The 25,930-nt window shown below is 44.3% G+C and overlaps 3 protein-coding genes across 6 annotated transcripts in view; 2 read left to right on the forward strand and 1 right to left on the reverse strand.

Moving 5' to 3' along the window:
- The window catches only part of SYNC (syncoilin, intermediate filament protein), a 31,964-nt gene extending 28,722 nt beyond the window's left edge, over positions 1-3,242 (forward strand). For 2 of the 3 annotated variants that reach the window (XM_051832115.2, XM_051832114.2), the window contains one exon: positions 1,192-2,198. In XM_051832115.2, the coding sequence (XP_051688075.2) occupies positions 1,192-1,224 (33 nt within the window). In that variant the 3' untranslated portion in view covers positions 1,225-2,198. Of the gene's footprint in view, positions 1-1,191 lie in introns of all 3 variants that reach the window. The other variant, XM_051832113.2, reaches the window with a different exon arrangement.
- The window catches only part of RNF19B (ring finger protein 19B), a 269,313-nt gene extending 262,940 nt beyond the window's left edge, over positions 1-6,373 (forward strand). The window contains exon 9 of the mRNA XM_070078806.1: positions 4,661-6,373. Coding sequence (XP_069934907.1) covers positions 4,661-4,847 — 187 coding nt within the window. The 3' untranslated portion in view covers positions 4,848-6,373. The remainder of the gene's footprint in view (positions 1-4,660) is intronic.
- Positions 2,636-25,919, reverse strand: RBBP4 (RB binding protein 4, chromatin remodeling factor). Of its 2 annotated transcripts, none has more exons than XM_051832087.2 (12): positions 25,607-25,919; positions 24,964-25,111; positions 20,171-20,316; positions 11,367-11,540; positions 10,906-11,021; positions 10,646-10,806; positions 10,407-10,533; positions 10,194-10,271; positions 6,864-6,940; positions 6,711-6,768; positions 6,512-6,622; positions 2,636-3,620 (listed from the first exon to the last, which is right to left on the reverse strand). In XM_051832087.2, the coding sequence occupies exons 1-12, from the start codon at positions 25,815-25,817 to the stop codon at positions 3,555-3,557; spliced, it is 1,473 nt and encodes a 490-aa protein (XP_051688047.2). In that variant the 5' UTR covers positions 25,818-25,919; the 3' UTR covers positions 2,636-3,554. The 2 variants fall into 2 exon arrangements, with proteins under 2 accessions (XP_051688047.2, XP_051688048.1); XM_051832088.2 differs by having other exon boundaries at positions 24,964-25,108; positions 25,607-25,779.
- Between the last annotated feature and the right edge of the window lie 11 nt (positions 25,920-25,930).

Consider the following 25,930-nt stretch of genomic DNA (forward strand, 5'->3'; position numbering starts at 1 on the left):
TGCTAGGCTACACACCCACCCCTAAACAAAAAGAACCTTTAAAAAAAAAAAAAAGATGTATTTACTAATTTGAAAGGCAGAGTGACAGAGAGAGTAAGACAGATTTTCCATCTATTGGTTCCTGCCCAAATGCCTGCAACAGCTTGGGTGTGACCAGGCAAAACCAGGAACAGAAACTATCCAGGTCTCTTAGATGGGTGGCAGGGAACCAATTATTTGGCCATCACCTGCTGCCTCCCAGGTAACTAGCAGGAAAGTGGATCAGCAGCAGAGGCAGGACTTGATCCCAGGCACACTGACATGGGATGCAAGCATCCAAAGTGGCAGCTCACACTCCTGGGCCACAACGCTTGCTCCAGAATTACTGTTTTTTAAATGCTGTCAACTTTCTGAAGTACCCCCATAAAGTCCTGTGCTTTAGATGCAGAAAGGAATGGGTGCCGGTTCAAGACCTAGCTGCCTCACTTCCCAACCAGCTCTCTGCTATGGCCTGGGAAAGCAGATGATGGCCCAAGTGCTTGGGCCCCTGGACCCACATGGGAGATTTGGAAGAAGCTCCTGGCCCCTGGTTTTGGACTGGCTCAACCCTGGCTGTTGTGATCATTAAAAGATGATTTTGCCTTTCAAGTAAATACACCTTAAAAAAAGAAAAAAAAGACAAAAGCTTGTGTTAAGTGGTATATTATATAGATGCTCATAAATTTTATTCATTCCCTAGTAAATTTCTATCTTGGTTGCAAATTCACAAATAACAAACTTATGCTTTTCCTAATCTGCTAGGATTTGTTTACAGATTTATTGAGCTGTAACTCATTTTACTTATTCAGAGATTATTTTAATCTTGCAATTGAGGACAATCAACTGCTAAACATCTTTGTGTGGAGCAGATTTAAAGTGCAACAGGGAAAGACGAGGATTAATTCAAAGAAATCAAACTACAGAATCTCAGGCACTGTAATACTTAAGTTAGCCTGGTTAAAGAAAATTTTTATTCCTTTGCATCAGATAGATTACCATTCAGTTTTGCAAATAGGAGGCACCCATATATTTGCCAATAAAAAGCCCTGATCAGATGGAACACAAACCTGCATCTTTTAAACCTTGGGAGTTCACTGTTACAAACTTTCTACTATACTATTTCAAGTTGCACAAAGTGTAAATTTACTTTTTTTTTCCCTCTCAACCTTACAGGGGCTGTTTAGAAATGTACTGCCGAATCTGTAACCCAGAAACAACAAACCAACCTTCTTAGCAAAGGATCACTAAGTACCTTTTGGATATACTTTTCTCCAAACAGACAAGTGCCACAGACTTGGCAAGCAATTCACCCTGTAGAAGTTACAAATGCTGGCTGACCTATTTACAAGGATTCTTGTGTTGGCTGGAGGCAGAAGAACATCAGTCAACTCTTAGCTGGATTGTTTCACAGGCTGCGGGTACTGATGTCAGCGCGCTGACGAGAGGAACATGAGCATCCTGCCTCCCAGCAGCAAACCTCACACACATGCTGAGTAACGGATGAATGTATGGATACCTCTTACAGTATTGTAAAGAATGTATCTTGCCTGATGTTAACCCAAACTCAAAAACTTTGGGGAGGCACGGGTGGGGTCCAAAAGGAGCCAATTTTTGTTATGTAGGCTTATAATTTGAATTATTTTGTGCCGTGTTAGCGACTCCTTTTAAAAGTTTACTTTTTCTTAGACTGTGATGACATATATACTCTTAAAATAGTATCAAGATAACTTTAGTATACTTTAACACTAGAATTGGAAAGGAACCAATATAATTTTGAACCCAGTGTTAAGTCTCTTCAGATTTCCAGAAAGATCTTAAGTGGTTTTGTATCAGAATGATCTACTCAGTGTGAAAAAACAAAAATGGAGTTACTCGTTATGGTACTTGATGATAAAAGTTTTCAGAACTGCTTCCTTACAGCCTCTAAGGATAGACCCTCAGTGAAAAACATAGTGGGGAGATTCAACCTCTCTATGAGAAAAGGTTCAAGTATCTTTTCCAAATTTAAATTATGCCTTAAATCTTACCACACTGCCTTTGACACTCTTGGAAAATCCATGTAGCGCTCTAAGAATAGATTTTAAAAAGATGCAATTTTACCAAAGACTGATCTGTGCACCTCTAATTTCGTGTTTTATGTCTTTCACTTCCCCTGGGAAGGAGTAAAGCTTTTTTCTATAGCTTGGGCTCGATTTTATTTAAAAACATGTATTTATTTGAAAGGCAGAGTTAAAGAGAGAAGCTGAGACAGATCTTCTACCTGCTGGTTCACTCCCCAAATGGCTGCCACAACTGGGGTGGCCAGGTTAAAGCCAGGAGCTTCTTCTGGGTCTCCCATATGGGTGCAGGGGCCATCCTCTGCTGTTTCCCTAGGCATTCATTAGCAAGGAGCTGGATTGGAAGTGAAGCACCTAGGACTCAAACTGGCACCCACATGGAATGCTAGCACTGTGAGCCATGACTTTAACTTGCTGTGCCACAGTTCCAGCCCCAGCTTGGGGTCTATTATATTTAATTTTATTCTTGACAATCAAAGATCATGGAAAATAACCCTAATATAAACAACTCTTCTTGAAAACAGACTGATATATACTAAATAAAACCCATCAGCATGAGGTTATGTAGAAAAGCAATTTATTCCATTATAAGCACTTACACAGTTAGTCATGGAGAGTACAGGCCTGCTGGTGAAACAGGTCACCCAAAGTGGAGATGGTATTAAACTAGTGGTCAAGGACTAACTCCTAAAAAAAAACAAAACACTTTTATCAAGGATTAATTTAAATTTAAAAACAAATACAAGCTATCGATTCACTCTTCTCAACTTGACAGCCTACCTGTGGTACAACTGTCAGGTAAAAACATACATCTTTACAACTTGGTGGTCCCAAGTTTAAAAAAAAAAAAAAAACACACAAAACCATTTCACAGAAAGGAAAGGAGTAACATGAAAACAGCTCAAGAAATACACTAATGAGCAAAAATATATGGAGAAAGAGGAACATGTAATTTCAACTTAACTGAAGAAACCAGGAGACTGGTTTATGTAGGAAAATGTGCATCCTGGAAAGTCAGGTGTGAAGATTTCAGAGTAGGAACCTATGACTTGAATCTCCCCTATTTCCTGAATAAAAATGACAACTTGCATTATTTCAACTTCATGGCTCAGACACCTACCTCAGTTGGCTCTATTCCTTGCTCTACCATTAAATGAATCTGAAAAACTCGGGGATATAGTGTAAGAAGAAAAAAAAAAATCACACACAATATTCCCCTCTGTGGCTACTTTAGACCTGGGTTTGTTACTAGAAAATTCCTGAAGAAAGTTTAAATATTAAGTTTGTGGCTTTGCTGAATCAAGTTCCGCAGTTAACATTAGAAAACTGCCCACTGCTTGGGCTAATAGCATTGTCGGTGGTACCTACTACAGAGGGATAGCAGAACAAAGTCTGTGTGTCTCAAAACCAGTGTTAAGTCAATCTCAGGGTTGAGAGGAAAAAAAGGGGAGCTTAAAGTCACAAGAAGTGCAGATACGTCTAGGAGCCTTGTCCTTCTGGATCCACACTTCCTTCAGGATCTTCATCATTGTAAATGTTCTCTGCCTGCCCGAAAACAAGAAAAAGAGCAAAGAATATTTAGTAAAGTAAGAAAAAGGCAGCATTCCCATAATATAGAAGAATAGGAGAGAGACAGAGAGAAAGGTCTTCCTTTGCCGTTGGTTCACCCTCCAATAGCCGCCGCGCTGCGGCCGGCGTACCGCGCTGATCCGAAGGCAGGAGCCAGGTGCTTCTCCTGGTCTCCCATGGGGTGCAGGGCCCAAGCACCTGGGCCATCCTCCACTGCACTCCCTGGCCACAGCAGAGAGCTGGCCTGGAAGAGGGGCAACTGGGACAGAATCCGGCGCCCCGACCGGGACTAGAACCCGGTGTGCCGGCGCCACAAGGCGGAGGATTAGCCTAGTGAGCCGCGGCGCCGGTACAAGCTGTGTTTCAATAAAAACAGGCACCTGGCCCATAGGCCCTCAAAACTGAAGTTTGGCTACTGTTTTTATAACCAACATTCCTGAACCCTTTAACCAGACAGTGGTAATATTCAGCTGCTTATCAACTGATCAGTGAATAAATGATAAATGCCTACAATGGATTATCTAGCAGTCAGAAAGTACAAATCACCCTGTGTGATTTCTTTAATGTCCAAAATAGGCAAATCCACAAAGTGGACTGATGGGTGCCTAGGGCTAGGGTAGGCTGTAAGAAAAACAATGACAGCATCAGACTCTATATAGGTATAAGGTTGGGGAATCTTTTGTCTCTGCCAAGCACCATTTGGACATCTATAACATCATTAGCAGGCCATGCAAAATTTTTAACTTAATTTGCCTGGTATAGATGTACTGAATTTTGGGTCCTGGCTGCAGCTGCCTTGGCAGGAACAGACCAAATGATTTCCCAGGTCTATGTGGTGCATGGCTTGACACCACTCAACCCTGGTCAGGCCCAAAGACCCTCCCCCTCAACTCAGAGGCCATTTGTAAGTCCTGGGTCCCCAGACTACTTGTATGCCATCTATCAATTTTGGGGGCTCTGACGTCTGCTCACTCTTGACTCAGGAAAGTACTACTGATTACTGGTTTATAGGACAGAGAATGCAACTTTAGAATCAAATGGAAGGTATTCCAAAGGGAGGGCAGAGAAGGGGCTCAGTTTCCACGAAACATCAGGGCATGCCATCCTCCCGTCAAACCAATGTATTTACCAACCCAGATGCACAGCAAATTTAGAGAGCTCAATTTCCAACAACCCCTCACCCTTCCCCAGGCAGCAGCTTAACTGGCCACTCCACAATGCCAGCTTTCCAATAAGCTTCACAATGAGGTTACCCAGGGGGCCTACAGTTTTACTCAAGTGGGATCCAAAGATAATCATTATGAACGACAAAAGATAGCCATCATTCTGGAAAGCTCACTTTTTTTTTTTAGGAGCTGTGCTAAAACTGGGACAAAGACTAAATATATACTTCTTATTATACTACAACAATTCCTTAAACAAAAAACACTTGGATGAAGTAATGAACTAGAATAGAAGTGATGGTCTTGGAAAGGACCTAGTTCAAGTTCTTACAACAGTCCCCCAGCAATTACTAAAATATCCATAATAGGGCAAGCATTTAGCATAGTAAAGACACCCATGTGCCTTATCAAGAGTGTCTGCTTGTGAATACAGTTCCCTGCTAATGCTTACCCTGGAAGGCAGCAATAATGGCTCAATTAATTGGATTCCTAGAATCTATGTGGGAGACTTGGACTTAGTCCCTCACTCCCAACTTTGGTCTGGCCCAGCCTGTGTCACTGTAGAAATCTGGAGAATGAACCAGCAGATGTGAGCATGTTCTGTCTCAAATTCCTAATTTTACCATCTTAGCCATTTTATGTGATCACTTTAGTGGCATTAAGCACACTCAAAATGTTGTATAACAATCTGCCACCCATCGCCAGAATGCAAGTTTTTAAATACTACTGTACATTACAGTTATTTTATTAATTTCTAAGTGCTCTGAAAATGTTAAAGGTAACAACCTAAACTTGGGCACAGAAGTAGGAATGTTTTTGATGTCTAGATAGGTTTCATAAAGAAACTGTAGTATTCGATGCTGTGAGAGCCTATATACCTCCTCTGGTTATGTCTGTCTCTATCTGTGCAATGAAGACAGATGGGAGAAACACTGCAGAGAAGACTGTTTCAAATGTAGCAAGTGAGACAGATCTAAAGATGACCAGACATGGAGAACTCTTGAGGAAGTCTGATTAACTTGGGGAAACACTGGAGCTATACAGAAAACAGCAAAGTCAAGAGGGAGAAAGGGGAATGAAAAACAGGAGAGGGAAAGGTTAGTTTTGTTTAGCTGAATTTGAAACACCAGTGAGACAATCAGATAAAGGTAAAGAACAGGCAGATGGAAACGACAAAATATATGCAGGTAATAAAGTCATGCCTGGGAGTAAACTGAAGATTATATTTACATTTGTGAGGCATATAAGAAGGTACTATAAAAAGCTTATGGAAAAATAGAATTAAACAGCTAAGTTGTGGCTGGTATAGTGGCATAGTGAGTTAAGCTGCTGCCTGTGATGCCAGCATCCCATAAAGACACCAGTTCCAATCCAGCTCCCTGCTAATGTGCCTGGGAAAGCAGCAGAGGATGGCCCAAGTGCTTGGGCCCCTGGACCCACATCCAGCAAAATGGACTGGCCCAACCCTGGCTGCTATGACCATCTAGGGAGTGAACCAGTGGATGGAAGACCGATCTTTCTCTGTAACTCTTTTAAACCAAATAAATCTTTTTTTAAAAATAAAAAGCTGTTTATTTTTGTGCAAAAACACTGAAATTGTTTTTTCACAATATGTAGCCCACAGATTTCTTGAAGACTCCATGTATGAGATGATGCTACCTCTCATTTATCTAAGCTTCCATAAATAAATGACCCAACACTTACCATCTGCCATACTTGCATGATATTGTCTTCTGACACCGAACAAATCACCCAGGGTTCATTGGGATTCCAGGAAAAGTCAGATATCTTAGCAGTGTGACCACCATGAATAAACTGAAAAGGAAAAACAAAGATATGAAATGTATACCGAGAACATTAAATTACTTGCTATTTCAATAAGACTCAAAAGTTCACAACATACCAACAACTCTGGTGGTCCATCTTCTGCATCTTCTGGGGACTGTTCCTCTCCAATTTTACTAGCATAAAGATAATTTAAAAAGTCAAAAGAGATTCATTCCAACGACCTGTGTAAATAAAACACTATGCAAGGAGGAGCTAATACAAGACTTACCTTAAATCCCAGACATTAAGTCGGCGATCAGTACCACTAGAAGCCAAAATGGTCTCGTTGTGAGGCGACCACTGAACCTACACACAAAAATGAAGTAGAAAAGCCAAGAATTAGAAATACCAAGGGGAAAAATACCTGAAATTTTATTTCCAAGTGGGTAGTAGCAGGGACCCAAGTACTTGAGCCATCATCTGTTGTCTCACAGGGTTTGCATTAGCAGGAAGCCGGAAGAAATGGAGCCAGGGATACAGGATGCAAGTGTCCCAGGTGGCAACTTAACTGCTATGCCAAACACCCAACCCTCATATTTTTGAGATTACATCTTATCTATGATTGTATAACTGATCTCTCGCCAAATGCAATCCAATTGTGAACTAAAGTACAGATGGCATATATAATTGTTTTCCCAATTACTTATGAATTCCGTATCACATATAAAGATTAAAAATGACTCCTACTGGGGCCAACATTGTGGCATAGCATTTAAGCCACCGCTTGTGATGCCAGCATCCCGTATCAGAGTGCTCGCTGGAGTCCTGACTACTCTACTCCAGATCTTCCTGCGAATGCTTGGGAAACAGTGGGAGATGGCCCAAGTACCTGGCTCAGCTTTGGTTGTTGTGGCCATCTGGGGAGTGAGCCAGTGGATGCAAACTCTTTTTCTCTGATACTCCGCCCTCAAATTAGTTAATTAAAAAGACTCCCATTAAAAAATATCCGAAACAAACAGCAATGACTTTATTATAGTTAGACAAAAGTCAACTACGACAAACGCAACAATCACATATCCTGATACTGTTTGGAAAGAAAGTGTTAGCTTCATGGTACAGAGAAAGCATTACTGACCAGCAGTTAGGGAAGAATTTGAATACTCTTCAGGCAAGAACACCAGAACACCATTATAAAAGGTAACAGACTATGTTACGTTATGTAGCAGTACATCTTATCTGAAGCCCAGATCAGATGCCACATTCACCCTCCAGAATTAACCTTGACTATCCTCACCTCCTGAACACATAACAAAGCCTTTTATTATAATAATTTCTAAATAGCTTTTTCCTCACTATCAAATTTAAAACAATGCACAAACTACACTGTATCTCCCTCACAGTGACTTGGCAATAAGCTTTGAATACAGCAAATGAATTTGTTGAGCTGAGTCAAATGGCTTTATTATAAAGGAGCAAGAAGCTGGTGATGTCACAGATGGTTAACTGCTTGGGACTCTGCATCCATATTCCATGTCAGTTCAAGTCCTGGCTACACTATGCTTTTGATCCATTTTCCTACTAATGAGCACCCAAGTACCCAGTGGGTTCCTGTCATCCATGGGGAAGACCTATATGTTATTCCTGGATCCTGGTTTTGGCCTACCTGTGGCAATTGTGGGCATGTAAGGAGTGAACCAGAGAATGAGAGATCCCTCTCTGTTCTGCCTTCCAAAGCAAGTAATTTTTAAAAAGATAAACCTGGGGCTGGCATCCCATATGGGGGCCAGCTGGAGTCCTTGCTGCTCCACTTACAATCTAGCTCACTGTTGATACACTTGGGAAAGTAGTGGAAGATGGCCCAAGTCCTTGGGTCCCTGTAGCCACGTGGAGACCCAGATGAAGCTCCTGGATTCAACCTGGCCCAGCCCTAGCTGTTGTGGCCATTTGGGGAATGAACCAGTGAATGAAGATCGCTCTATGTAACTTTGCCTTTAAAAAAAAAAAGTCTTAAAAAAGAAAGCTGTATCCAAGGCTGGTGTTGCAGTGCAGTAGGTAAGACTGCTGCCTGTGACAAAAGCACTAGACTGCATTCTGTATGGTGGCAGTTTGTGTTCCGGCTGCTCCCCTTCTGATCCAGCTCCTTGCTAAAAGCAGAAGATGGCCCCTGCCACCCACTAGGGAGAACCGGATGAAGCTCCAGGCTTCAGCCTGGCTTAACACTGGCTGTTGCACCCATCTGGGGAGTGAAACAGCAAATGGAAGACGCATGCACTCTCTCTCTCTCTCCCTCTGTAACTTTGATTTTCAATAAATAAATCTTAGGCAGAAAACCAGGAGCTATAAAGGATGAATGAATGGGCCGGCGCCGCGGCTCACTAGGCTAATCCTCCGCCTTGTGGTGCCGGCACACCAGGTTCTAGTTCCGGTCGGGGCGCCGGATTCTGTCCCGGTTGCCCCTCTTCCAGGCCAGCTCTCTGCTGTGGCCAGGGAGTGCAGTGGAGGATGGCCCAAGTGCTTGGGCCCTGCACCCCATGGGAGACCAGGATAAGTATCTGGCTCCCGCCATCACATCAGCGTGGTGCACCGGCTGCAGCGCACCAGCCATGGTGGCCATTGGAGGGTGAACCAGCGGAAAAAAGGAAGACCTTTCTCTCTGTCTCTCTCTCTCACTGTCCACTCTGCCTGTCAAAAAAAAAAAACAAACAAACAAAAACAAAAACAAAACAAACAAACAAACAAAAAAAAACGAAAAAAAAAATAAAAAAAGATGAATGAATGGAAACAAAAACAATTGTCAGGACTAAAGCTGTGAAAATAATCAGACACTAATACCCTAAGATTGTAGGTGGCCAAAATACAGTTTGATAGTACAGGGGAGGGGGAGAGGGGGCAAGAGCATCGTGTTACACAGTGCAGCAAGTTAAGCTGCCTCATCTGATGCTGTCATCCAATATGGGTAGAGCTTGAATCCCGGCCCAAGTCTGTGGGTCTCTGGCTTCAGCCTGGTCCAGCCCTGGCTGTTGAGGCCATTTGAGGAGTAAACCAGTAGATGGAAGCTCTTTCTTTCTCTTTCAAATAAATAAATCAGTCTAAAACAAAACCAACTAAAATCCAAACTCAAAGAAATAACATTTCTCTGTGTGTGTGTATACATATATAAAACACAACACAATTGGAGGAAAAACAACTCATTTCCACAGATGTTAATACAGGCAAAAAGAAAGATCCCTACTATTTTATGCACCAGATAAAGCACAAGTGTGCCCAGTAATATACACAAGTCTTCTTTTAAGAAAAAAAAATTGGGGCCGGCACTGTGGCATACCAGGTAAAGCTTCCGCCTGCAGTGCCGGCATCCCACAGGGATGCCGGTTCATATCCCGGCTGCTCTGCTTCCGATCCAGCTCTATGCTGTGGCCTGGGAAAGCAGTGGAGGATGGCCCAAGTCCTTGGGCCACTGTGCCTGCGTGGGAAGAAGCTCCTGGCTCCTGCCTTTGGATCAGCGCAGCTCCAGCCATTTAGGGAGTGAACCAGTGGATGGAAGACACCTCTCTCTCTGTAATTCTGACTTTTAAATAAATAAATTAAAAAAAAATTTAGTAACACTGGTGCTTCTTACCTGGAATATTTCATCTTTATGTGATTCAAAGGAATGCAACTTCAGTTTCAGATTTCTCAAATCCCACAAGGCAACAGTCTACATACAAAAGGAAAAGAACAAGAACAATAAATTTTTTTTTAAAGAAAATCTGTGACTAAAAAGATCTATGTACATTCCAATGATGCTGGGGAAATTAATCCTATATATTCTCTTAAAGTAAACAAAACAGACCTTGTCAGCCGATCCTGTGGCAAGAATGAACTCACTATACGGATTGAAAGACAGGCAGTTCACTTCAGCAGTGTGAGCATCAACTGAGTGGCTTGGCTTGGAAGTATTGTTTGAACGAGTATCCCAACTTAAAAAAAAAAAAAAGAAAGAAAGAAAAAGTAAATAAGAAAAACGCTTGAAATGGTAACTACACAACTTAGGAAACACTCAGAGGAAAAATAAAAAAGGATCCCACTCACATCATAAGTTTCTGATCATCAGCAACCGACCCAAACAGAGATTCATGGAGAAGATGCCAGGAAACATCCTCTACGACCGCTGTGTGCCCCGTAAAGATGGTTTTCGCATCCACCACTTTTCCTTCCTTTGGAACAGCACTGATGTCCCACAGGCAGATGGTCTTAAATGTAAAATCAACCATTAAATGACAAATTTTTACTTCACAAACCTCCTAAAAGAAATCCAACTGGTAATTAGCCCAAATGGGAAGGATACACACGTGGTCATCAGAAGCACTAAGTAAGTGCCCACTGAGATTTGGGTTCCAAGAAAGTCCATAGCCTTCCTTCTGATGTCCACGGAGACGTAAATCTGGGTTGCACTCTCCAGAAGGGTCTGCAGAGTTGAGACACACCAAGATTACCTACTCCATCAACTCTCTGGATCTACTAAGCATAACACAACTCGACTGGATCAAGGTATCTAAAGTTTAACATTTAAAAATATAGAACTCATTATGACCAAATATATGATACTTAAGGTATATTATCATTCTGCTTAAAAAAAATTTTTAAGGCAAGAAGCATAAAGGGAAAAATGTATGCATTCATATTTACGTAGTAATATAAATCACAAAATGTTAAATTATACAAACAACAAGTAATTATACTCAGAATGAGTGGAACCATGTATTCCCACTCTTGATGCATTATTTGCAATTGACTAGAAAAGGGCAGGTACCTGGCTTAGAAGGATGCTTAGTATAGTCGAAGACAAGAACATCACTGGATGGAGTCTTTGTTGCAATGATGCAAGGGTTCTGGGGCATATAACGAGCTCTGTTTACTTCTCCTTCATGGTTGATCTTTATTTCTATTTCAATTTTTCCACTAACTGATCCAAAACCTCCAAATTCTGTAAATAAGATCAAGTGCAAATGAGGAAAAAGCAGGAATTATTCTAGGTATGTCATCCAGAGTACAAGGACTTTTATCAGTAAGCCAGTATACAAGTGATTTAGATATTTGTTGGTCTTTTACACTCTAAGTACATAGTTAAATACTTAATAAGAAGCACTGCCCTCACTATTTGAAATTAACTAGCAATTCCACTTCAAAAGGAGATTCTTACTAGTTTTCAAGTATCATTTAAACTACAATTATGCCAAATAAACAAAACTCAAGTTACTATTTAAATGATTATTAAGTACACAGTTTACTAAGCATTAAAGAGTCCCTCTTATACCATTCACCTGAATCTCTAATTTGGGGCACTTCCCACCTTAAAAAAAAAAATGAGGTTAGCATTAGTGGGTTAAGCCATGGCTTTTGATGCCAGCATTCCACACAGGACCAGTCTCAGCTGTTCTGCTTCCAATCCAGCTCCCTGCTAATGTGCCTGAGAAAGCAGCAGCAGATGACTCAAGTACTTGAGTACCTACCACCCAGGATGGACTTCAAGGCTCCCGGATTTGGTCTGGACCAAACCTTGGCAGCAGTGGACATTTGGGGATTGAACCAGTGAATGGAAGCTCTCTCTGCTTGAAAAGATAAATAAATGCACTCCAATATGGGATGCAGGTGTCCCAAGCAGCGGCTTAACCTACTGTGCCACAATACCTGCCCTTGAGTGACCTTTCTGAAATACTATCACACTCATATCCCTACAGCATTTCTTTTAGCCCAATGAGGAGTAACAGAGCCCCAACAGCTAATTCCATTTTCTTGACCTCCATTTACACTTGCCAATCAATGTCCTTGGTTGAAATAAAACAGGTATGCATGGACTAGACAAAAACACTTTAAATTCTCATTTTGACTACTATATGCATCCAAGAGTTCACCTAAATACCATTACAAAATATTCAACAATATAATAAGGCAATATTATAAGGCAATATAAAAACAAAGGTATGCATGGACTAGACAAAAACACTTTAAATTCTCATTTTGACTACTATATGCATCCAAGAGTTCACCTAAATACCATTACAAAATATTCAACAATATAATAAGGCAATATTATAAGGCAATATAAAAACAAAGGTATAGTTAATGGTCAGCCAAAGAATTACAGAAGCCAGGATAAATATTAAAAGGCTCAGAAGTGTTAGACCAGGCCTTGATGATTATGGGAAAAGCCTTCACTTTCTGACTCTCAAATACATTCTCTATAAGGCAAAGAAGCTGTGACAGTTAACTTGTACATACAAATGCTCTATCAGCACTGCTAAACAAGTGTTACTCACTGAAGGACAAAAATTTTCAGAAGACAAAAATGTAGATAGGTAATACGGTTGGTGTATTAGATAACTTTTAACTTCAAAATAACTTTTACAAACTGAAAAGCAAATGTTTCAAACAGGCTAAAAAGCTAAATATGAAAGTTCAAGAAAGAATCCAAGGGAGAAAAAAACAGATTAACACCCGCCAACAAGCACACAAAAGCATTATGATACCTCCTTACGGAACTTCCAGTTTAAGCACAGGGAGGTCCACACCTGTAACACATTACTACCAAAGAAGGCATGATGCCTGAAAAGAGGCACCAGTAACAAAGGAAAAGCAAAAGCCAGCACAGAACAAGAGGCTTCATTACATAATGTAGTCATTTCAGTACTGGGCATAGACTAAATGTGATCCTCCCTAACAAAGTACAGTAGTAAGAATTCAGCTTGGAGAATTCAAAATTGAGCTTTAATATAGACAAAGATTTATCTATCTATAATTAGTGGGCTCCCAGGTTCAAGTTGGCTACAGGCCAATTTGAAACAGGAAGAAAGGCTGGCTTATCAATGCACAATATACTGAATTGAAACTAAGGTCCAACTTCCTTTCTATTTCTCTCCACATAAAATACTATTAAAACAAAAGAGATATAACACATTATAGAAGTCCACAAATCTATAGCCTGATGAATTTTTACATATGTATGCACCAGGGGAATGACCACTCAGGTGAAAATATAAACATTTCCAGTGTCCCAGAAGCCATTAATGTGTACTTCCAAATCAATAATAGCACCACAAAGAACCAACATTTTGATTGCTAACACTATATATATAGTGTTATAAGTCTATAAACTTTTGAAACTAAGAGGTTCTAACAGGGCTGGCCCTGTGGCATAGTAAGCTAAGCCTCCACCTGTGGCGCCAGCATTCTATATAGGCACTAGTTTGTGTCCCTGCTGCTCCACTTCTGATCTAGCTCTCTGCCTATGGCCTGGATACAAAGTGGAGGATGGTCCAAGTCCTTGGGCCACTGCACCCGTGTGGGAGACCCAGAAGAAGCTCCTGGCTCTGGATCAGCCAAGGTCCGGCCACTGTAGCCATTTGGGGAATGAACCAGCAGATGGAAGACCTTTCTCTCTGTCTCTAGCTCTACCTCTGAAATAAAATCTTAAAAAAAAAAAAAAAAAAAAAAAAAAAAAAAAAAAAAAAAAGGAAGCTCTAACTCTAACATCCTAAGTCAAATACCCAAAGTATCTGTATTATAATTCAATATAAGCTTATTACATAATTGAGAACAAAGATTTCTTTTTTTAAAGGGAAAAAATAGGGGCTGGCATTTGGCCTAGCAGTTGATACACAGGTTTAGATGCTGGTGTCACATTTAGGAGGGCATAGGTTTGAGTCCTGGCTCTATTCCCAATTCCAATTCTTTGCTAATACAGGCCCTGGGAGGCAGCATGGCTTGAGCAGTTGGGTCCCTGCCAGTCAGAATTGGCTGCTGTAGGCTTCTGGGGAATGAACTGGCATATCAAAGTTCTCCTTTCTCCTCCTGCCTCTCAAATAAAATACAGAAACCAATTCTACAAAGTTGTTAAAAATAAACTTATTCTTGGTAAAGGGTGTGAGGTACAATTTTGCATTAAAGGGCTTAAAACTTGACTACAGCCAAGCTAGCTCTAACAAAAACATGGATTCCTTTTAATGTCAAAACAGAAGCAGTTTTATTTCTTTGCACTTTGGAAGTTCAATGATCTTCTGAAACTGTCTGCCAGCAACTGCCTTAAACCAAACGGGGTTAAGTAGATTGTAATCGACTGCCAAGATTAAATCAACGGTTAAATCCGAGAGTCCAGGACACTTCACCTTTTAGGTAGGAAGCTATCTTCCCAATCACCTAAGAAACACACACTTTAAGGGACATTAATCAGGACATCTGCCTCCATCATTCCATATCCTTCAAGCACTAAGCCTACCCACTGATCTGAAAAAGATTTTGAAGGAATGGGGGAAGGGAGGCACAAAAAATAAAGAGGAAGGTATGGGAGATGATAAACTTTGTAACCCTGGGGTAAGTTACAAAATCTGGGTCACAAGAAAACTTTGTGAGGCTCAAACAGGGGATTTACATAGTCATTATCATATATATTACTGGCATTTAAAAAAACTATTTAATAAAATCATGAAGATAATGGTCTCTTCAGTACATTAAAGGCAAATGGTTTGATATCACACCAAAAAAAAAAAAAAAAAAAGTTACCAGAAAAAAAGATTTGGGCATACATGTCAAACAGTGTGACATCCCATATGGGCACTGGTTCCCGCTCCAGCTGCTCCTCTATCCAACTCTCTGCTTGTAGCCTGGGAAAGCAGTGGAAAATGGCCTAAGTGCTTGGGGCCCTGCCACCCACATGGGAGACCCAGAAGCTCCTGGCTCCTGGCTCTGGATTGGCTCAGATCTGGCCATTTGGGAATGAACCAGCGGCCGGAAGACCTTTCTCTCTGTCTCTCCCTCTCAAATAAATAAAATCTTTTTTGTTTTTCCCCCCAAAAAATGTCACCTCAAACCAGTAGGTAAAATGGATTAGTTAACACTTGGTATTTGGGGACCAGTGCTGTGGCATAGCGAATTAAACTACTGTCTGCAAAGCCAGCATCCTGTATATGCACCGATCTAAGTCCCACTGATGCACCTGGGAAAGCAGAGGAGGATGGCCTAAGTCCTTAGATCCCTGCCACCTACATGGGAGACCCCGATGAAGCTCCTGACTTTGGCCTGGCTTGGTCCCGGACCATTGTGGCTATTTGGGATGGAAGATCCCTCTGACTCTCTTCTCTTTCAAATAAATAAATACATCTTTAAAAAACTGATATTTAGGCCGGCGCCGCGGCTCACTAGGCTAATCCTCCGCCTTGTGGCGCCGGCACACCGGGTTCTAGTCCCGGTCGGGGCGCCGGATTCTGTCCCGGTTGCCCCTCTTCCAGGCCAGCTCTCTGCTGTGGCCAGGGAGTGCAATGGAGGATGGCCCAAGTGCTTGGGCCCTGTACCCCATGGGAGACCAGGTGAAGCACCTGGCTCCTGCCATCGGATCAGCGCGATGCGCCGGCCGCAGCGTGCCAGCTGCGGCGGCCATTGGAGGGTGAACCAACGGCATAAGGAAGACCTTTCTCTCTGTCTCTCTCTCACTGTCCACTCTGCCTGTCAAAACACACAAAAAAATAAAATAAAAAAACTGATATTTAAAAATCTGCTTATCATTTAAGAGAAAAGCTTGGATTCCTACTCCATGCCTAACTCCAAAACAAATATCATAAAGAAAAAGCTTTAATGGTTAAAAAAAAAAAAAAAAAGAAGCACTGAAAGAAGAACTAGTGAATACTCGGAAAAGTCAACAGCATCTTTTTTGGGGGTAATTTACCATATAAGAAGATAGCTCAAAAAGGAAAAATGAGCAAAAAAATTAGATAGTTCAAAGCATATTAACAAAAGGCACATATTTTAAAATAAGCTAATTATCACAAATTAAAAAGTGAAGTAAAATGAGGTTGGGTGCTATTACATATAATGTTGGCAAGGGAACAGATAAATACAAAACCTGTAGGTGAGATTGTGAATATCCTTTGGATGGCAATCTGGCAGCATCAAGTATACTTAAAACTAGTCTTGCCCTCTGATCCAGCACTGTATTCATAGAAAACATTTCTACAGTGAAACTATCCAATGTATACACATAAGAACCGTTGGGGGGTGGGGAAGGAAATCACCTAATGTCAATCAGTAAGCGATGGTTAATTATGGTACACAATAGAGTCATGATACATTATACCAGAAAAGCAAATTACAGATTTATATTGTGGGGCCAGCACTGTGGTGTAGCGGTTCAAGTCTCATCTATTCAGCTTCTGATGCTAACGTGCCTGGGAAAGTAGCAAAAGATGGCCCAACTGCTTGGGCCCCTACACACAAATAGTAAACTCTGATGAAGCTCCCAGCTTCAGTGTGGCCCAGCTCTGGCCACTAAGGCTAATTTGGAAGAGAACCAGTAGATGGAAGCTCACTCTTTCTCTTTCCTTCTCTCTGTAACTCTTTCAAACACATACATAAATCTCAAAAAAAAAAAAATATATATAGCATACTGTATCCACTATACTAAGAAAAATGTTGGCCATACACTTAAGTACTCAACTTATCTGCTGAATGAGTGATCCAATACATGAGATAAATCCTTCAGGGGCCAGTGCTATAGCGCAGTGGGTTAACACCCTGGCCTGAAGCGCCAGCATCCCATACGGGCGCTGGTTCAAGGCCCAGCTGCTTCGCTTCCTATCCAGCTCTCTGCTGTGGCCCGGGAAAGCAGAAGATGGCCCAAGTCCTTGGGCCCCTTGAACCCATGTCAGAGACTGGGAAGAAGCTTCAGGCTCCTGGCTTCAGATTGGCCCAGCTCTGGCCTTTGTGGGCATCTGGGGAGTGAACCAGCAGATGGAAGACAACTGAAAACTACACTGCGGTAGCAGGCAGTATAGTGCTTAAGATGCTGTTCAGGCTGGCGCCGCAGCTCACTAGGTCAATCCTCCACCTTGCGGCGCCGGCACACCGGGTTCTAGTCCCGGTTGGGGCGCCGGATTCTGTCCCGGTTGCCCCTCTTCCAGGCCAGCTCTCTGCTGTGGCCAGGGAGTGCAGTGGAGGATGGCCCAAGTGCTTGGGCCCTGCACCCCATGGGAGACCAGGATAAGCACCTGGCTCCTGCCATCGGATCAGCGTGGTGCGCCGGCAGCAGCACGCTGGCTGTGGCCGCCATTGGAGGGTGAACCAACGGCAAAGGAAGACCTTTCTCTCTCTAACTGTCCACTCTGCCTGTAAAAAAAAAAAAAAAAAAGATGCTGTTCAGAGGTAGGGAGGGTAGGGTGAGAAGTATTATGATGTCCTTAGAACTGTGTATGTGGGGCTGGCATGATTGCATAATAGATTAAGCCACTGCCTAAAACACCAGCATCCCATATGGGTGCTGGACGAATCCAGTTCCCTGCTAATGCACCTGGGAAAAGCAGTTGAGGATGGTCTAAGTGCTTGGGCCCCTGGATGTGGGGAGCAACCCGGACTAGACTAAGTTACTGGGATTAAGACTTATTCTATGCATCTGCTCTCCCACAATATGGCGCTGAGAAGGGAGAAACAGCTTCTACACAGCTGCCTCCAGTTCAACCAATAAACTGTAGGACCTGCTCCTGATTGGAGGAGAGTAGCGTACTCGGCGTGTGGGTAGCAGAGTTGGGATTGGTGGAAGAGGACTATAAAGGAGGAGAGAGACAACATGCACCAGGAACATCTACCTGAAGGAACACCTGTGCAGCCCCCGAGAGAGCCGGCCGGCGGTGTGCCGCTCCCCTGCGGAAGTGGGGAATGTGGCAGGGGGAACCGCCCTTCCACGGAGGTGGAAGGGGCGGTAGCCAACCCGGGAAGGACCAGCAGCAAACCCGGGGAGGGCCAAGCAGATGAAAGAACAGCGCAGGGTCCTGTGTCGTTCCTCCGCGAAGAGGGGGAGCGACACCTGGATCCATGTGGGAGATTCGGATGAAGTTCCTTGCTCCTGACTTAATCCTGGCCCATCCCTGGCCATTGTGGCCATTTGGGGGAGTGAACTAGTGGACAGAAGATCTCACTCTCTCGGTAATTCTGCATTTCTAATAAATAAAAATGAATCTAAAATAAAACTATTTATGAAGCACGTGAAATTTGTTGCCTTAATATATTAAAAAAAAAAAAAGGAAAAAAGTTTGGGACAATTGCATTCTTAATCAAGAGTCTTGGGTTTGTCTCAGTTCTGCCTCCAACTCCAGCTTCCTGCTAATGCACACCCTGGGAAGCAGCAAGCAATGGCTCAAGTAGCTGGTTCCCTACCACTCAAGTGGGAGACCTGGATTGAGTTTCAGGCTCCTAGCTTTGGCCTGGCCTAGTCCCATCTGTTGTGGTCATGTGGGGACTGACCCACTGGATGGAAGAGCTGTGTTTTTCTCCCTCTCAGCCTGTCACTCAAACAAGTATGTAAAAAACAAAAAGACAAAACACACTCAACCCAAGACCACCAAAAAATACAATTACAATCATGGTAAGTAACTTAAAGATATAAAAATTCATTCTATTCAGGAGAAATCTAAGATTAGAAATATTAAACATTAATTATTTACAGTTCAAGTCTTAATAATGAACCCCATTTTCTATCTAAAGATTTTGACTTTGAATAGTGGATAAATGACAAGAGTAATGCAATTTACAATGTTACAAATGATATGATAGGGATGGGCATTTGGTCCCCACTGTAGGCTATTGGCCATCTATAAAAAACTTATCTTTGGTGTCCCGTCCCTTCAGAGAATAAAACTGATTTGAAGGATGGCATGCAAACAAACAAAGATTTTGACTTTGATGTTAATAAAAGAAACACCAATTCCCACTCCTGTAAAGGAAGGAGTAAGCATTTCAAGAGCATTTAAACCTTTAGGGTATTTCCTAAAAATAGGACATAAATGGCTTACTGAAATTTAACTTTATATACACAGTGAGTGCCACAGTTAAGTGATTGCTACCAATCACACATAGCAAGGGTAATTCAGACCCATGTTTCTTGATGCCTGTTTATATACCCTATGTATGTTTCCTTTTTTAGGTTGATTTATTTGAAAGGCAGTGTGACAGAAACAGAGGCAGAGACTTATCTTTCATCTGCTGGTTCACTCACCAAAAGCCCTCATCAGCCATGAGCTGCATCTGTGTCTCATTTGGTGGCAGAAACTCAAATACTTGGGCCATCACCTGCTGCCTCCCAGGCACATTAGTAAGAAGCTGGATTGGAAGCACAAGGTAGCCAGTACTTCAAGCAGGCACTCTAGTTTGGGATGGGGTAACCCAAGACACAGCTCAACATACTGTACAACATCTGCCTCTGTACCTGTGCTTGATTGCTTGATTCATACAAAAAGTAAGACTGCTTATATCTACTCACACCCACAAGCAAATCTTCACCTCTTCAAGGGCAACCCCTCATCCGTAAGCGGACACAGCCAATAAGATATGGCTGTTATTTGCTTCTTTCAATTATACAAACACTGCCCCTGCCCTTTGGTAAAGAAAAGTGTATAACAAAGGTACACAATCAAGTACATGTTAATATTTTTTTTATAACAAACATGTTTTTTTCCCCTAGCTTAAATGTTGCTTCTAACTTGAAAAGTTACCTTATCAAATTGCATATTCCTTTTATGGTAATTCAAAGATATGAAAGCTAAAACTGGTTACTTTTTTCACCTTTAAGATTCCTACCTCCTTTCTCACTGTCGTAGTGTGAGGCATCAAACTGCGCATCATCATTAGGGAGCTGCACACTGGCTATCACAAGGTGGTTTTGTTCATCCGACGTATGTGTCCCCAGGACAAGTCGATGAATGCTGAAATCTTTTCCTTCTGGTCTGTAATATCAATATATGGTTACTATTCAAGTAAGTAACACCAAGAGAGATCACACAGACATAAATGTACACAATAGGGCACTATTACAACCAAGTTTTCAGAGCAGAAAGTCATTAAGAGCCTTATTTCTGACCTTTTTCACTTTTTTTTTTTCCCTCTTTTGAGAGCCACAGGGACAGAGGAAAAACAAGGGAGAGATGGGGGAGGGCGTCAGTGAACACACTCCCATCTGCTGGTTTACTCTCCAAACGCCTCCAACAGCTGGGGTTGTTAGGGCAGGGCTGAATTTAAAAGCTGGGAACTCAATCCAGAACTCCCATGTGCGTGGCAGGAACCCAATTATTTGCGCTGTCACCACTGCACACACTGGCAGGAAGCTGGAATCAGGAATTGAACCCATGCACTTCAGTGTGGAACATGGGTATCTCAACTACCAGGCTAAAAAACTGCTCCCTATTTTCCAAAACCCTTGGGGCCAGTGCTGTGGCGTAGCAGGTAAAGCTGCCACCTGCAGTGCTGGCATCCCACATGGGTGCCGGTTCAAGTCCTGGCTGCTCCTCTTCTGATCCAGCTCTCTGCTATGACCTGAGAAAGCAGCAGATGGCCCAACTCAATGGGCCCATGCACCCGCGTGGGAGACCAGGAAAAAGCTCCCGGCTTCAAATGAGCACAGCTCCAGCCGTTGCAGCAAATTGGGGAGTAAACCAGTAGATGAAAAACCTCTCCCTCCCTCTGCCTCTCCTTCTATGTGTAACTCTAACAACTTTCAAATAAATTTTTTAAAAAATTAACATTTTCAGAAACTAATTTGAGAGGCAGAGGCAGAGAAAGATATATCAGTATCAATCTCCCATCTGCTGGTTCACTCCCCAAGTACCCACAACAACCAGTGTTAAGCTAAGCCAAAACTGGGGAAACCAAGAACTCAATTCAAGTTTCTGACCTGGGTATCTGGGACCCAACTACTTAAGCCATCACATACTACATCTCAAGAAGCACATGAGCAGAAGTTGGAATTGACATCACAGCAGAAGTTGAACCCAGGCATTCTGACAAGGGATAAGTGGCATCTCAACTGCTATGCCCTGTGCCTGCTTCCATTCTCCTTTAGAGGCAGAGACACACACACACAGAACTCCCACCCACTGGCTTACTTCTCAAATGCTCACGGTGGAGCTGTGCTGAGGCTGGGAGCTGTAAACTCATTCTAGGCCTCCCACATGGGTGGCAAGAACCCAATCGCTTGAGCCATTAATGCTGCCTCTCTCCCAGCTGATGCTGGAGCCAGAACTGGGTATTGAACCCAGAGAATTTCAAAGTGAGATACAGGTGTCTTAACTGCTAGACCAAATGCCTGCCCCTGTTTTCTACTTTTTTTTTTTTTAAATGTTTTAAGATTTATTTATTTATCTGAAAGTCAGAGTTACACAGAGAGAGGAGATACAGAGAGAGAGAGAGAGAGAGGTCTTCCATCTGATGGTTTTCTCCCCAATTGGCCACAACGGCCAGAGCTGCACCAATCCGAAGGCAGGAGCCAGGAGGTTCCTCCAGGTCTCCCACGTGGGCGCAGGGGCCCAAGGACTTGGGCCATCCTGCACTGCCTTCCCAGGCCACAGCAGAGAGCCGGATCGGAAGAGGAGCAGCAGGGTCTCGAACCGGCGCCCATATGGGATGCCGGCATTTCAGGCCAGGGCGTTAACCCATTGTGCCACAGCACCGGCCCCCCTGTTTTCTACTTTTAATGCATCTTCCATACAGCTGAGTATAAGAACCACATAAGTTAAATTTTCCAAGTATTTAAAAAAAGATTTATTTATTTGAAAGGCAGACACACACACATACAGAAACCAATCTTCCATCTACCGGTTCACTCCCCAAATGGCCACAACGGCCAGGGCTGAACCAGGAGCTTCTTCCAAGTCTCCCACATGGGTACAGGGGCCCAAGGCGATCTGCTGCTTACCCAGGCACATTAGCAGGGAGCTATACTGGAAGTGAAGCAGCCAAGACGACTCAAATCGGCACCATATAGGATGCCAGTCGCCAGGCAGAGGCTTAACCTGCTACGCCACAGTGCCAGCCCCTCCAAGCACTTTTTTCTAACTTAAGGGGCTATGCTGTGGTGCAGCTCCCATATTGGAGTGCCAGTTGGTGTCCCAGCTATTCTGCTTCTGATCCAGCTTCCCCCCCCCCCTTTTTTTTTTGACAGGCAGAGTGGATAGTGATAGAGAGAAAGGTCTTCCTTTGCCGTTGGTTCACCCTCCAATGGCCGCCACAGCCGGCGCACCGCGCTGATCCGAAGCCAGGAGCCAGGTGCTTCTCCTGGTCTCCCATGGGGTGCAGGGCCCAAGCACTTGGGCCATCCTCCACTGCCTTCCCGGGCCATAGCAGAGAGCTGGCCTGGAAGAGGGGCAACCGGGACAGAATCCGGCGCCCCGACCGGGACTAGAACCCGGTATGCAGGCGCCACTAGGCAGAGGATTAGCCTGTTGGGCCACGGCGCCAGCTGGCTTCCTAATATGCCTGGGAAAGCAGCAAAATGGAAGATGGTCAAAGCACATGGGCCCCTGCCACCTTGCCACGACCCCCTCACCTTCCCTCTGCTGGCTCACAACCAAATGGCTTCAGCCAGGTCTGGGTCAGGTTGAAGCCAGGAGCTCGAACTACCCAGGTCTCCCATATGAGTGGCAGAGGCCCAACCTCTTGAGCCATGATTCACTCTGCTTCCCAGAGTACACTAGCAGGAAGCTGGATTGGATGTCAAGTAGCAAGGACTTGAACTCAAACTCTGATATGGGACTGGACACCAATTGGCAGTTTAACCTTCTGCACCACACTCCCCCAAAGCAGAGGTTCTTCTACTGTGGTGCCAGGACCAATACCATCAGCATTACCTGGGAACTTTGGTTAGAAATACAGGGGCAGGCATTTGGTAAAGCTTTTAATAGGCCAGTTAGGCAGCTGGCATGCCATACAGGAGCAGAGTGTCTGGGTGTGAGTGCCCTCCTCACTTCCAATATAGCTTTTTGCTAATGTGTACCCTGGGAGGCAGCAGGTGACAGCTCAAGTACTGGAGTCCACGCCACTGATGTGGGAGACCTGGATTTAGCCTGGCCCAGCCCCAACTACTGAAGGCATTTGAGTATCTCAGCAGATAAGATCTCTTTGTCTCTTTCTGTGCCAATTAAAAAAAAAAATTCTTAGATCCACCCCAGACTTACTGAATCAGAAACTCTGGTGTGGGGCACAACAATGTTTTCCATTTTCAGCTGATCATGATGCATATTAGAATTTGAGAATCCCTGGTCTACCTGGGGAAGATGCTGCGCAAGTAGAATTCATTACGGCTTATAAATCAACTGCCTGTCAAGTGGATAAAAGCTAAAACCTAAGAATGTCCAACCAAAGCCAACTATGACAAAAATAAGATAAACTGAAGTGGGACCTCAGTGGAAGGAATTATTCAGTTTGGAACATATCAAGTTAGGGAAGCCAGTAAAATACTCCAAAGACGACACTAAAAGGCAGCTGGAAAAAAATCAAGAGCTCAGAAGTTAGGTTGAGAAATACCCCTTCACACAGAATTGACAAACAATGCCGAGAACATCCATCTTACACAGAAAGACAGAAAGGGGCTGGCATTTGGCACAACAGTTAAGGCACAGGTTGGGATACTGGCATCTATATCAGAATGCCTGGTTTCGAGTCTCAGCTTTCTGTAAGTGCATACCATAGGAGGCAATGGCTCCTAGTGGTGATGGCTCAGGTGAGTGGGTTCCTGCCACCTGTGTGGGAGACCTGGATTGAGTTCCTGGCTCCTGGCTTCAGCGTAGCCCAGACCTGGCTGTTAGGGGCATTTAAGGAATGAACCAGCGGAGGGGGCCTCCTTGTCACTGAGCCGAATCATAGTCTAATAATCCACATTCTGCAAATACTTTTAACTTTATATTTTATTTTTTGAAGCATTTTTTACACTATAGTCAAAGGCTTAGTACACTTTAACTTGCAAAGATTTATTTTGAAGATTTTATTTAGTACACAAAACACTGTCAGAATGTTATTATCAAAAGCAAAGATGTTCTATAACAGAAAAACCATTATTCTAACAGACACATCGGCAATACTAGACAACATTTCATCTCCTCTATCAGAGCTACCTACAGGCTTTCGCCATGCCCTCTCCCTGACAGGAAAACTATCCTTCCAGGTGTTTCCCCCGCATCCCAACTATCTCCACTGCCTCTCAGCAGCTTCCACTTGCCTCCCTGAAGGCAGCTGCCGGGCATCTTTGTAATCAGCTGTGACATGAGATCCCAAATGTCTTGCTACAAGGTCGTAACGCTGCCGAAAGCTGACAAATCTCACACGATTTTAAATACTGGGTCAACTGCAGCTATAACACGACTCCTCGAGTATCAGAGCAAGACAACGCCGGTCTGTTTTCTCTTATCAGGAGAATTACACAATGTTACATGTTGCCTTACTTTTGGGCCTCCGAAGGGAGGCAGAGGGGGGAGTGAAAACACGTCCCCCAGAGCCTCGGATCACGTGCACTCTCCGGCGGACCGGAGCGAGAACAGAAAAAAAGGAACGGGAGACTCTACACCGAAGAGCCATCAAAACAGCGCGCAAGAGATTCTTGTCACCTGGTTACATCTGGAAGCCACTGTGCAGTTAGGCTGGGCCACTCCAGGGCGTGGGTCATCACCAAGTCGTACAGAAATGGGGTGTTCTTTTTCCATATTTTGTACTCCTCGTTGATCACACGCTCTTCCACCGCGTCGTCAAAGGCTGCTAAAGATTTTTTTTAAGCAAACTAAGTTAGCGAGTGGAGGCAGGCGCGCTCCCCCGTCCTGACTGAAATGGAGGCGACTCGGCTCGACCTCCCAGGCCGAGGCTCCGCCGCGCCTCTCCGCCCGCGCGGGGCCGGAAGTCCCCAGCTCACTCCGGCCCGAGGCTCCAGTTCGGGGCGCCGCGGAGTCTACGGGACCGGCCAGGAGGCCCGGGGAGGGGTAGGCAGCGGCGCGGCACGGCGGCCACAGAGCCCGAGCGCGAGGAGGGACAAACAACCGGCCGGCCCCCACCGCCAGCTCCGCCGCGCGCCGGCGGGCATCGCTCCTGAGGACCTGGCGTGCCGTTAGCCGCCCCGCGGGGAGCGCCCTCCTCGCGCCTCCGTCGCCGGGGACTGCGCTCAGCCAAGTCGGGCCTGCCTTCACTCTTTGGCCGAGCCGAGGCCACGGCGCAGCCCCGGCACCCCCCGCCCTCCTGAGGCGGCCCCAGCAACCTCACCTTCCTTGTCGGCCATGGCGGGCGGACGAGCCGGGGGGAATCCCGGGGTCGAGCGCTGCGGGAGGGGCGGGGAGGCTGCGGGCGCTCGTTCGGCGCGCGCGGCCTCTATTGTTTCCTGCGGCCCCTGCGTGAGGCCCGACTCGCGCACCTTCGCGCCAACAGCAACCAATCGGAGCGCGCCGAGCGGCGGGGTGGGCGGGGAAACGGCCATCGCAGCCTATCCAGACGCGCGGAATCGTTCCCCGCGGGGCCCAAGAGCGCTCTCCACCCCTGCCCCCCACCGCCGGGGACCGACTTCCACCGGTTGCGCGCGCACCCGAGTAG

The sequence above is a fragment of the Oryctolagus cuniculus genome, chromosome 7 (genome assembly GCF_964237555.1).
Source record: "Oryctolagus cuniculus chromosome 7, mOryCun1.1, whole genome shotgun sequence".
Classification (NCBI taxonomy): Eukaryota; Metazoa; Chordata; class Mammalia; order Lagomorpha; family Leporidae; genus Oryctolagus; species Oryctolagus cuniculus.